This window comes from Helianthus annuus, chromosome 10, assembly GCF_002127325.2.
Source record: "Helianthus annuus cultivar XRQ/B chromosome 10, HanXRQr2.0-SUNRISE, whole genome shotgun sequence".
In the NCBI taxonomy this organism is placed as follows: domain Eukaryota; kingdom Viridiplantae; phylum Streptophyta; class Magnoliopsida; order Asterales; family Asteraceae; genus Helianthus; species Helianthus annuus.
Genome location: NC_035442.2, coordinates 154,840,507 through 154,854,439, shown reverse-complemented (window position 1 = coordinate 154,854,439; position 13,933 = coordinate 154,840,507). Strand labels below are relative to the sequence as shown.

The window sequence follows — 13,933 nt, the reverse complement described above, 5'->3', positions numbered from 1 at the left end:
CCCAACAAGCATCCTTTAAGTGGCCAGGTTTTCCACAAGCTTCGCATACTTTCACAGAACAATGGCCAGAATGGTGGCGTTGGCAGGTATTACACTTGGGCTGGGTGCCCATGTATCCTTTCCCTTCTTTCCACTACCCGCTGTAACCTGAGCTGGCATGCTTGTCTCTCCTTTCTTAACCACCCCGCTGGTGCCTTGCTTGAAGTTCTAGAACTTCCGCTTGTTACCTCCTGATGACTCGACGTGAGTCTCTTTCTTCTTAGGCTCAACATCATCGAACTTGTTCAGGCGAATAGCTTCCTCAGTGAGAGCCACGCTCAAATCAATCGCCTCAGTAATAGTCGCAGGCTTGGAGGAGGTCACCATGCTTATGATTTGAGGAGCTAATCCCCAAATAAAACGTTCAATCCTTTTGAACTCTGGAGTGACCATGTAGGGTACCACATGTGACAGGTCGTGGAACCTCTGAACGTATTCTGCGATCTTTGGACCTTCCATCTTTAAACGCCAGAATTCAGTTTCTAATCGTTGGATTTCCGCACGGGAACAGTACTTTTTGCGCATAAGTTCCTTCAGTTCGGTCCAGGTTAGCGTGTAGGCAGCAGCTTCACCAAGTGTCTGTACTTGCAAATTCCACCAAGATAGGGCTCCATCCAAGAATAGCCCAGAGATATAGGTGACTTGCTGGTCTAGTGCGCATTTGCTCATGCGAAGAACAGATTCAGTTTTCTCAGCCCAACGAACAAAAGCGACAGCACCTCCTGTGCCATCAAAGTTAACCGGCTTGCAGTCTAGAAACTGCTTGTAGGTGCACCCTGCTCGTACAGTATAACATGTGAACGACATTAGCATCTTTGCTATAGATATCCAATTAGGTCATGGTATGTCTTAATGACTTAGTATTACCATGAGGTGGGTTGTTGTTGTTGCCAGTATTGCCAGAGTTGCTTCCACTAATCCCTCCTTGAGAGGCGGCGTATTGTGCGATGGCAGCAGCGATGATTTGCTGGAGTTCTGCCTAATTGGTAGGCATTTGTGGTTGTTGACGTCTCGGCGGCATCTTCTAAAAGATGGGTTTACGTCCGTCAGGGCATAGTAAAGCGTACGTATATAATGATAGTAATAGTACATAACATCTCATGTTATCAATATATCATTCACATAACATCTCATGTCACAAATATCATTCACACAACATCCCATGTCATAAAAAATATAAATAATCAATCAAGCATCAAATATGATGAGAATACTGTGATTGCCATATATCGAGACCACATAGTAAGTGTACAAGTACATCATAGTGTCATACAACATCAATCGACTAAGGGCTACATCACCCCAGTCCAAAAACTAGATCAAATCAGCGCCAATACAACAAATATATGTCAACAAAAGTCAGAATCAAATGTAGTCTCCAGAAATGATGTGCAGTCAAAAGCAATCGCCGTCTTCTCACCAGCGTCTACCCAAACGGTACTGAAGAGCTCTACACGGATGGCGGTGGAGGAGGGGGAAAGTGAGTGTAAAACAAACGACGCAACTGGAGCTAGTCCTCCTCCATGGCTCTCTGGGTACGCAAGAAACAGGCAACCTGCTGCTCTAATGCAAAGAGGCGTGCAACATAGTCTGGTGGCAGTGGTCGAGAGGGCTGCAAAGGAGAGTGGGTCTGACCCTGGCACTGACACGGCGGCGGCTGAGCTCTCTCAAGCTCCTGAATGCGCCGTGTGTGTGCCTCGTGCTGGGCGACAAAAGACATCAAAACATCCTCAATGGAATATCCCATATGGAAAGGATGGTAAGGGTCGGTCGGTGGCATGACAGGTGGTGACGACCAAAGGAATGGCTCACTGGTGGGATCAAAAGGTGCTACATGAAATGGAGAAACAGGGGGTAAAATAGACGGTGGTATAGCAGGGATAGATACCGGTACATGCCCAAAAGGGTGAGCCGAAGAACCCTCTCCAGGTCTAGCTGGAGGTGTAAACTGAGGAAATGAAAAGGAGGTATCGACGTGACGGGTATCAGTGAGCTGAGGGGGAATAGGTGGGACCTCGTCATCAGCAGGAATCCACCCGTGCTGGGCATGCTCATCTCGTGGATCCATGTGGGTCGCGAATAGTGCATGCTCGGGCTCTAGTGGAACGGGATCAGGTGGGGGAGCAACAAGAGGGTCAACAGGTGCATCAGCAATAAGTGGGGGATCAACATGATCAACAGCAATGACATGATTGCCCTCCAACAACGGAGCATCCACAGGGTGATCATCAATAGGTGGGTCAGCAATGACAGGCTCAATAAGGGGTGCGTCAGCATGAACCGGGTCATGCTCAAACGCAGGGTCTAGAGCGGCTACCTGCTCAGGGGCCATGGCAGGCTCGGGATCATCAAAGGCCATCTCAAAATCAAACTCAGGGTCGATGGGATCAACTGGGTCTACTGGGTCGACTGGATCCTCCATAGGCTGATCCATAGGTATAAACTCTATATCCTGATCTGGGTCGAATCCTGGGGGAAAGATAGGATCGGAATCCTCCACATCATCGTGGTCGAAAGCAAAGCTAGGAATAGGGGCAACAGAGGATGCCTGGTCAGGATCTGAACCATGTGAAAAGTGTTGTGCGCTCCGAGTGTGTGAAGGTGCGGAGGCCACAGACTCGAAAGAGTCTGGGACCGGAGAGTGAGCAGGTGACTCCTTAGCGGGAGCATCTGCGATCATCAAGAGATCACCAGCAGCAAGAAAGGCCTCACCCTGAGCCTCATCCTCTATGGGCTCATCATCATACAGATCGACGTCGCCATCATCGTCGGCGTCGAGAAGCAAATCGTAAGCAGGATAAACAGCTAAGGGTATGAGAGCAGGGATCTCCACTAACGGTAGGTCCCCGGCCAAAGGGCCATCAGCGAGCTCATCAGCACCATCAGGTAAAGCAAAGGGCTGAAAGTCGTCCTCGTCAGTGCTAGTAACGTCGGATGTGTGGACCTCGTGCTCCGAAGACTCTAAGTCGTCTGATACTATAGGTCTAGGGCCTGTGGTGTCTGAGTCACCAGTGCCGGTCGAGTCCATGTGTCTGTAACATAAACACAAATATGCACAAATAATCAGTCATACAATCAGGTAAACACATTAGTCACCAAGTAAGCAATCAAATAATTCTCCTAGTCCCACTAGCCAAATTCTCCCAGCCTCTAAGACTGCTCTATCATCTACCTCGATCTCTTAGATCGAGCCTCGGCCTCCAAGACCGAGCCTCAGCCTCCAAGACTGAGCCTGCTCTTCCTAGTCTCACTAGCCATCTACCTCGATCTCTTAGATCGAGCCTCGGCCTCCAAGACCGAGCCTCAGCCTCCAAGACTGAGCCTAAAAATAATAAATAAAATGTGCTCAACATTTGTTTGTAAAAAAAACGTTTTGGATCTGGACTTAAGTGGTATGCAGTAAAAATGTTTTCGTGAGAGCCCTAGTGATCATAGTCTAGACTCGAGAAGGAATCCTAGTTCGCTATGATCAGAGCTCTGATACCAAGCTGTCACACCCTTGCTTTGCGGAAGCGTGGTTAATTTGGTGTGACTTCTTAATACCATAGCTTAACCATAACAAAGCTATATGAAATAAAACCATGCAAGATCATCCATTTAAATTAAGTTTTAAAAACAAATACAACAACATCGTCTCAACGGAAACACATCCTAACGACATAAACATTGTTCAACAAACACAACATCAACATAACATAAACACAGTTTAAGGACTGTGACTTGTCCAGGAAAGAGTCACATCCCTTAAACCCGGATGACCTCGTAACTAGTGCAGCGGGAAAACGTATCATACCGCGCCAGATCCTTTAATTCCCTGAAATACATGTAAGTTGAAAAATCAACAATAATGTTGAGCGAGTTCATGTGTAAGTGAGTAAATAAACCTTTGTATGTATAAAATCCTGGTATGTAGCAAATAAGGGAATTGAGATCACCAATGGTTTGCAAGGCCATTGATATGTGTGAAGTGCAAGTAGGGAGACTCAAACCTAGCAGATTTATGCGTCGGGCACAAAGTCACCCCGAGGTCCGTTTCTAGTTTGGCCTGGGGCTGGGCTCGCTACACCCAAATAGATCTACCGCTCCTGTCCCTCGGTCCTACCATGAGGATTAATGACCTTATGTTGCTCCTACCCACTCACATGATCTAAGTAGTAAACCTCCTTACGCTAACCATACCATGTATAAAGTACTTGTAATCAAAGTAACATGTATTTCATCCCCGCAGTTTATAAAACTGAAAACAGTTAAGAGAAAAGGGGGACATGAACTCACAGTGGTGCGTCTCTACCAAGTATACCTCCAAATCAAGCAGCTGTGCGACGACCTACATGTACTAACTCTATTAGACGGACGGCTGTGCCTTAGCTTTATGGTTTAAGTTTTGGGAAATAGTTAGACAACTATTTCGTGTTTACATTCTGCGCGTACTTGGTAATTATTTTCCTTCCCAAGGATGGGGGATTTAATACGTGTGTGTTCGAAATATATTTTTAAGTCCCACTTAAAATATATATTTTATTTCTAATTTCAAAATATAAATATTTTTCTCGAAAATATTATATTTTTATTTCACATAATTTTCCCAAAATAATACCTTGACAAAAATACGCATTCATAAATATTTCTTTAAAATGCGTAAGTTACGTTTTAACGATCGAGTGGTAATAGTAATTACCGGTGTAACTTATATATTTATCGTGAAAGTGTTCGTATTATTTTGGATTCGTTAACATTCGATAATATTATTTCACCCTAAAAATAATATTTATACACTTCACAAAATAATTGACAAATGACGTTGTGAAAATTATATTTACTAAATATATATTTATCACGTTTAATTTTGTGAAAATCCCACCTCCGATATTTTGTAAATAAAGTCGTGGCGAAACCTATATTTTGAAAACATATCGAAAAGTATTTCTGACACTTATAATGCAAATAATTCTAAGTGTTAGGTTTTTAGAAAAATTTCGCCAGAGTTTCCTCTGTAACTGGAGGTGGCCACGCTTTCAAGCATATCATTTTCTTTTACAAATCAATCCAACAATTTTCTTATTCAATCAAAATAACGCTCAAAGCAACAAACTAGTATATAAATATGTAAGTCGCCTAAATTACATAAACTTGTGATTTACTCAAAAATATGAAGTAAATCCCATTATATTTAGTGGATCTTTATATAAAGCAATCTGATTTTGTAAAAACCTCGTTTTTAGAAAAATTCCGTCTTTACAACTTCTCGTCAACTTTTACAAAAATAGTTACTTTGTCGAAACTTTGTGCTACATAAGTGTTTACACACTTGTGTGTTCTAAAAAAAATCATTCTTGTTAGTGTAAGATCCGTCTTTAGAAAACATGATTTCTTTGATACTTGGTTCCTTAAAAACACCGCTTGTAGATCCGTAGATCTACTAGTTTTAAACACTATTTCCCATGTAAAATCACTTTTACACAAGTTCATGATTCGTGTGTGGTAGAGTTTCATCCTTTAACCTTTGTTACTCTTAGACAAGCCTTATGTCATAATCCATGATCATGACCATCCCGGGTTAAATGATGATCCGAGCTACCACAACATAGATCGGGTCCAAATAACCACACAAATCAAATATTACAAGATTTACACAACATATAAGCTTTTAACCATCATTACAAGCATTTTTAGTAAACTTTTGTGTGTCATCTTGTAAGATTACGAGTTTTAACCGTTACATATCGTTTTAACCACTTCAAAATAGTTCAAGAGTGTGATTTAAGCAACTTACCACTAGCTCGAGGCTATGGAAGAATCTAGACGCAAAAAGAGTGGTTAAAAGCAACGAGAGGAGGTCCTTTGAGTTCCGAATGCACCAAGCCTCGTTATCTGTGATCCTTAACACTTGAATGGTCTTGAAATGTGATGAAGGAAATCGAAAGATGGATGGATGTAAGTGTGGGTGTTCGGCCGAGAGAGAGAGCAAAGAGAGAGGAGAGTGTTTTGTGATGTTAAGTGATGAATGATCATAATGTGCAACCCCTTGTTCTTATAGACAAAAACTAAGTTCATTAACCTTTGGATTATATGCTATCTAGATATCAAACAAAAGGATTAAAATAATGTTTTGGAGGACAAAGTATGTCCCCCTCTTGGGGACGGTTTAGTTAGGAGGGGGGGTCTTGGTTCAAATCTAACTAATTAGTTAGTTATTAGTTAGGTTAATCTAGTTAAGTTAGGGATTAACCCGGTTAGTAGTGTGTTGTGCTTTATGGCGGGTGTTAGGGTATTCAGGGACCCTAACTGGCTCAGAAAAAGACAAATAGTGTTAATGGCAATATTTTCATGTTCCGGGTATAGTCCGGTTGTTCGGTTGGATAGTAATCCGTTAAAGCGCTTAACAAAGCTTTAAAGTGTCGTTAATACCATTTTTAGTGATACAACTTATTCCCGACACTTTGGAAAGTGTCTAGTAATATTTTTCTCATGCTTTGGCACTTTATTAGTTAGCTAAAAGCTGAATTGTTTATTAAAGTGCTGAGTTTTGTGCTTAGTGTACGTTTTAGGCACATCCAGTCATTGTAACTTATTCCTAGAGACGCAGTTCTACAACCCTTGTATCTTCACACTCACTATTAGTGTAGTAACTATTTCTGGCTCATACAGGCCTTAGAGGCAATATCTGCCTGATGCTGGCTTTATCAGCATGTTCAATAGGTTATCCGTTTGTAGTGCTACTGTGCTTTTGTGCATCATGTTTGTCACTGAGGTTCAGCATGTAAATAATGTAGTGACGGTAATTAAAGTATGATGCAGATATGTACACGTATCAGAAGTCAAGTAGCAGTTTATCCACAATTTCAGGTAAGCACAGTAATTAAGCAGTAATTAATTATTAATTAAGTCGTACGGATACCTGGTTTAGTGAGGGTTGTCACAAGGTCGAGGTTCAAACGGAGTTGTTGTTCATTCTCATCTTGGCTTTGGCACATGCGAGGGGTAGGAACACCAACTTCGGCAGGAATGACCGCCTCCGAACCGTATGTGAGACTGAAGGGGGTTTCTTTTGTGCTTGATTTTGGCATCGTCCTGTGTGCCCACAGGACACGTGGAAGTTCGTCTGCCCAAGAAACTCCTTCCTTCCCCAGCCGCTTTTTGATGCCTTCCACAATGCTGCGGTTTGCTCTTTCTACCTGTCCGTTAGCCTGGGGATGGGCGACCGAAGCGAAGTTCTGCTCAATGTGCATCCTTTCGCACCATGTTTTAAACGGCTTTTCTGCGAACTGCTTCCCATTGTCACTTACGATACATAACGGCATTCCGTATCTGCACACTATATTCTCCCATACGAACCTCAGTATCTAGTCTCCAGTGATGGTTCGGAGAGGTTTTGCTTCAATCCATTTTGTAAAGTAATCAATCGCTACCAGCAAGAACCTCACTCCTCCCATGGAGACGGGGAAAGGACCAACGATGTCAATTCCCCACTTCTGAAATGGCCAGCCCGAAGTTACAGGGACGAGGTCGTTTTTAGCTCGATGGCTGATGGGGGCATGTCGCTGGCAATCTTCACATGCTTGCAATTCATTAACAGCACTCTAATGCATGCCTGGCCAAAAATACCCAGCATTCATTGCTTTAGCTATGACCATCCTCAGCCCGGAGTGAATGCCACAGATCCCCCAATGGATTTCCCTTATGACATAGTTGGCTTCCTTCGGAGTTAGACACCTCAGGAGCGGACCCAAAAATGTCTTTCAATAAAGTTTTCCATCGTGAATTTGATACTGGAGTGCTTTCACTTTCATCTTTCGTGCCTGAGCCTTATCCTCCGGGAGTGTGCCATCCTTCAAATAGTCTAGGATCGGGGTCATCCACGATTTTTCTTGAATGGAGATTGACATTACGGCCTCTGTTTGGTCAACTGCCGGGGTTTGTAGAGTCTCGACCAGCACCTCTTTGGACAGATGACAGAATGTGACGGATGCCAGTTTACTTAGAGCATCAGCTTTCTTGTTCTTGCTTCTTGGGATATGAACTATCTTGCATGAATCGAACGTAGACCTTAAACTGTTGACTTGGTTTAAATACCGAATCATGTTTTCTTCTCGTGCCTCGTATTCTCCGTTGACTTGATTGGCAACTAGTAATGAATCAACGTGAGCCAAGACGGAACTTGCTCCTGCTTTAGCCGCTGTTTGGAGTCCGGCTAAAAGAGCTTCGTACTCTGCTTCATTGTTTGAAGTTTTGAACTCAAAACGCAGAGCGTAGGTGTATTCTATTCCCTCCAGGTCTATTAGGATTAAGCCAGCTCCGGACCCTTCTTTGCTAGAGGCTCCATCTGTGTATAGATTCCAAACTCTTGGAAGATTGGGCTTCTCTTTGGTACTTTCTCCGGTAGGGACTTCCGTAAGAAAATCTTCCACCGCTTGACCTTTTACCGGCCCTCGGGTCCGACAGGTAATGTCAAAAGCACTAAGCTCAATTGCCCATTTGGTGAGCCGACCAGAAACCTCCGGCTTTCTCAGAATCTGCTGGATTTGAAGATTAGTCTGCACCTCTATGTTAAAAGCCTGAAAATATCTTCGGAGACGTCTGGATGCATGTACCAAGGCGAGTGCCAGTTTTTCTATCATCAGGTATCGAGTTTCATAATCTTTCAGGACGCGGCTCACATAGTAAACCGGTATTTGTGCTTGGTTTCGGTGCACCACAAGTAGTGCGCTGATGGCAAAATGGGAAGCGGAGAGATATACGGTGACAGTTTCTCCTGTGACTGGTGCGGTTAATGTGGGTAAGGACCCAAGACAAACTTTTAACTCCTGGAATGCCAAATCAGCTTCAGCCGTCCGTTCTATCTGACCCTTACCGGTCCGCTTTTTTAGCACGTTCATGAAAGGAATGGTGCGTCGGCTGCTTTGGAAATAAAACGGTGAAGAGCCACAAGCGTACCATTCAGAGATTGGATTTCTTTCACCGTCTTCGGAGGTTGCATGGAGATTATGGCCTGAATTTTATCCGGATGTGCTTGGATCCCTGATTGAGTTATCCATGCTCCCAGAAATTTGCCTTCCTCTAGGCCGAAAGAACATTTTTTAGGGTTCAGCTTGAGGTTGATACTCTGAAGCCTGGTAAAGGTTTCGAGTATGTCGTCAATCATGTAATCCTCGGCTTCACTTTTGATAACCAGATCATCGACGTAAATTTCCAAGTTTCTTCCGATTTGACCCTTGAACGCTTTATCCATAGCCTCTGGTAAGTAGCTCCAGCATTCTTAAGTCCAAACGGCATCTTAGTGTAACAGAAGAGCCCCTCGTTGGTCACAAATGTCGTTTTGTCTTCGTCTCCCAGAGCCATTTGTATCTGATGGTAGCCCTTATATGTGTCCAAGAAGCATTTAAGGCGAAAGCTTGCTAAGGAATCAATTTTTAGATCAATCTCCGGAAGAGGGTAACAATCCTTCGGACACGCACTATTAAGGTCAGAGAAATCAACACACATCCTCCAGGTGCCGTCTTTTTTGGTGACCATTACCAGGTTGGAAACCCAGGTTTGGTATCGTACTTCTCTGATAATTCTGGCATTTAATAATTTACGTACATCTTCGGCAATGGCTTTGTGACGAGCTGGAGCCATATTTCTTTCCTCTGAGCGATCGGCTTTACCGAATGTGATACCTTTAATTTGTGTTCGGCCAAAGAGCGAGGAACTCCAACCATGTCGGAAGTTTGCCAAGCAAAGACATCGAGGGAACTGGATAGTAACTTCCATAGCCGCTTCTTGGTTCTTTCGAGGAGTTGAGCTCCGATAGCAATTTTTTGTTCCGGAAAATGTGGGTGAATAGCCCATTCCTCCGTAAGAAGAGCGGAGGCTGCGTATTACTCCCCTCGCTTTGCCGTATTTCTGCTACGCACATGGTGGACTCAGAGTGCAAAGTTACCACTCCAGCTTCGGTGGGAAACTTCAATGACCCATGAATGGTGGAGCTGATAATGCCGAAAGCGCACATCCCAGGTCTCCCTAATATGACGTTATGGACGGACCTAGCTCCAACCACCAGGTATGTCAAATTGACAGTCCTGATCAGATTTCCAGTACCCAACGTAGTTGGCAGCGTGATTTGCCCGATCGGCTGGACCACTTCTCCGGAGAAACTCACCAATGGCATGGATACTTGTATCAGCTTCGCCTTGGTTTGTGGAGCCAGTTGTTGGAAACATTGCTGGTAAATGATTTCTGAAGCACTTCCGCTATCAACATAGATCCTCCGAACCATGTGTCCTGTAATTACAGCAGTCACAATGATCGGTCCGCCTTTGATTTCATCCGGAGTTATTGGAGGGAAAGCGATCGACTGATGTATCCAAGCGGCCATATGATGATTGGTCCGTTTGATGCCTTGGTTGTTCACTTTTCTTATCATGCAGATTGCTGATTGATTGTTCGGATTGTCCACCAATTTACCAGAAGATTTTCCCTCTTTTACCTCCTTTACCAAATACGACAGCTTGCCGGACCGGACTGCTTTTTCAATTTCCTGCTTCAGAGACCAACAATCGTCCGTGTTGTGGCCCCGTGCATGATAGTAGTCACATTACTTTTTAGAGTTCTTGTCCCCCGGATTCCGGAGCTTTGGCGGTGCCGGAAAATTTGCTCCTTTGGCGCTAAGGATCTCACTAGGAGTTTTGGAAAGGTCTGATAAATTATAGAACCGAGATCTGAAACTTCTTCTGCGTTGGGATTGATCACTTCTGCTGTAAGGGTGCGATCGCCCCCTATTTCCGGACGAAGCTTTATCGAATACAGAGCCACCATTTTTCTTCCAAGAGGACATCTTTTGATCTGCTTCGGGTGCCGGATTACACGCATTTTTTCCTCGAGCAAAGGCTCGGGCTCGCTCCATGAGTACTTCCATTGTTTTAGGGAGGTTTTCGTGCAGTTTTTCTACCAACTGATTATTCCGGACACCATGACAGAAGCCGGATATCCTTAATTGGTCTACGACTCCACTGATCTGCATACTTTCTCGATTGAAACGGTCGATGAAGCTGTCTAATGACTCGCCATCCTTTCTTTGGATGTTGTGTACTTCGGTTATTTCCTTGGAGTAGTGCCTTTGTTGACTGAAGTTCTGGAGGAATAACCTTCGGAACTCTTCGAAATCATTGATTTCCCCTTCATTCAACACGTCAAACCACACACGTGCGGCTCCGGTTAATGTTTGTGCAAACATGAAACACCATGCTGGCATTGGCCATTGCTCAACTCGTGCGGCCCCATCTAAGTCAAACATGTGATCGCCCGGATCAGTGGTACCGTCATACTTCTTCACCGTAGTTGGCATTTTGAGCTTTGGAGGGAGCTTGGCATGTGTGATGCGGGCACTAAATTTGGATTTAGCAGTCATAGAATCCGGATGATAAGGTTTGGTGAGCTCTGGATCATTGACTGCTTCCGTTTGTGTTTCGTTTCGCACCGTCATTGCTGGAGATGGTCCGGAAGAACCCTGCACATACCCATTATAAGTTTCCGAAGTAACAACTGTGGAGAAAATAGGGGAGGTGAAAATTGTAGGACCCATAGTCCTTACCGGCGTTTCATCATGAAAAAGCCTGGTTCGTAAACCAAGGATCTCTTCATCTCTAGCCTGTTGGGCTTTTAATCGTCGTAATAGACTTGCATTTTTGAAAAGAAACTCTGCATCAAACTCCGATGTCTGTGAGGTTGGCATCAGTATGAATGGCAGAGTCGTGCCTGGTCCCGAGCTCAAAGGAGCTGAAACCGTAGATGTGACACTTGCTAGAGCTGTAGTTTGCATACTAACAGCTATGGATCCCGAATTCAGAGAACCCGCGGCCGCCATAGATCAGTTACTTCGATGCTCAAGAAATTCACTAAAGTGAAGGACTATGAGCTGTGAAATCGGATGGCGCCAATTGAAGATCCAAAAATCAGATCTACGGGCCGGAGCCTGTAAATGGAGGGTTTGGATCTTGTAGGAGAGCTGGAACCTTCACCTGCAAAACAGTAGACCATTGGGCTCGTCGCAGAGACGGGAGGGCCCCTACGCGACCACCCTTCGATGTGGGGATAAGTATTTGTGGAGAGAGAAAATAGAGAGAGAGTAAGGACGAAGGTTCAGAAAATCGTCCTTGGCATTGTACTTGAACTGGGTATTTATAATGGTCAACTGAGATGACGTCATTCGTCCAGACGCACTTGAATGGAGGTTCGTCCTTGGAGGTATGCGGTGCGGACATCTTTAGAGTGTCCGTCCAGGTGTGGTTCAGTTCGTCCTTATGGGTCATGTCCGGACTCGGATGTGTATCTTCAGGGTATTAAGTCTGATTATATAAGTGTTGTCGTCGAGGGAAGTTATAGAAGGTTTCTTAAACGTGAAAGCATGGAGAAACGAAATCTCGAATCCTGACAATTCAGCGTGAACCTTTATTGAAGGAAAGGCAGCCTTGAGCGGCAAACTTCTGTTTTGAAACATCCCTCTTTTCTGGTTTAAGTGACATTTAATTGGGATTAACTCAGTAAATAAGGAGGTGTTGCAGTGGTAAAATGTCATGTGGTCTTACCATTTTTTTTTGTTTCTTTTCATTTTAAGGTTTCCCTAAATTACACAAAGGGTCCCTAAACTTTAGAGGTTTAATTAACTAGGTTAACCTCTAAAACTAGTAAAACTAACTAGGTTACATTAAAATTTGTATATTGAAATATTAATTAACTTAATCAATTTAAATAAAAAAAATAACTAAATTGATAATTGGATTAGCATAAATCCTTCAATTTGTTTATTTCGCGGAAATAAAAAAATTTACGACGTTCAAAAGTTAGGATCCGGATTTTGAAACGGGTCGGATTTTGGGAGCTCATTTGGACGGATGTTACAAGTGTGAATTTTGCGAGACCAACTATAAATCTAAAACAAAATTCCTATTTGAGTCCCTGAATTTTGATGATTTTAACCATTTGAGTCCAGTTATTCTAAATTTTTAACAAATGGAGCACCCTGTTTTTCAATTTATAACCATTTGAGTCTAATTCATTAACATTATTAGAATATTCTGTTAATTTTTTTAATGAAATTGGTGATGAAGCACCAACCGCCCACGTACGCCAATAAAACAACAGAAGCCTCAAAACTTGTACAACCCTAAATACACATGGTACAACTCGCTAAGCCCACAAATATTACTAATAATTCATATATTATAAAGGTTTTAAGAGCGATTTAAATGACTGGTGGGTTTATGAGTTGTTGTGATTGGGTTGGTTTCCTAGTGAATCTGATTTGGCTAAAGATTAAGCTAGTACGGATCTTAGCTTTTGCTTTACCTTCTTGTTTGATAGAACCATGGTAAACAATGGTGATGGGAGTGGACAAGCTACGAAAGCGGCGGGGAGAGAGACATAAAAGTCCCAAATGGCTAAAGTCAGTGTATGTGTGTAAAGTCAGTGGTGTTTGGTCGTGGATTGACATTGGTGGTGGTGGTGGAGAGAGAGAGAGAGTAGTGAGAGTAATCTGATTTTCTGCATTTATTTTATTATTATTTAATAAGAGGGTGCTTTTGTCATTTATAATATATCTGAAAAAGTATCTAAAAATAAAAACTTTAGATATTACCCAAAAGAAAAATTAAAAGAGTCAAAATCCCATTTTTGCAACTAACCCCAAATTAAGAAAATGTGAAGCTAGTTTTGGATGATGCTAGATCAAAGGAAAGTTTCTAGTCTTAATTAGTAAATCATAATTTCATAACAAATCCAATTAGCTCAAAAACCCTAATTTCGCTCTGATTTCCTACAATTTCCACACATATTTGATACATCAGTTGGATTGACAGGTAACTTGGCTTTCAGTTTCGGTGCGGTTGTCCGGTAGTGGGGCTGGTTGTGCAGTGGG

General features: G+C 43.1%; 1 protein-coding gene across 1 annotated transcript; it reads right to left on the bottom strand.

The window, feature by feature from the left end:
- Nucleotides 1–7,778: 7,778 nt before the first annotated feature.
- LOC110882947 lies at nucleotides 7,779–8,915 on the bottom strand. Its single transcript, XM_022130830.1, has one exon. The coding sequence runs from the start codon at nucleotides 8,913–8,915 to the stop codon at nucleotides 7,779–7,781; it is 1,137 nt and encodes a 378-aa protein (XP_021986522.1).
- Nucleotides 8,916–13,933: the final 5,018 nt, after the last annotated feature.

What these genes read in the sequence shown, in the direction of transcription:
- LOC110882947 (XM_022130830.1), bottom strand. Translation starts at nt 8,915, where the DNA reads ATGAACGTGCTAAAAAAGCGGACCGGTAAGGGTCAGATAGAACGGACG.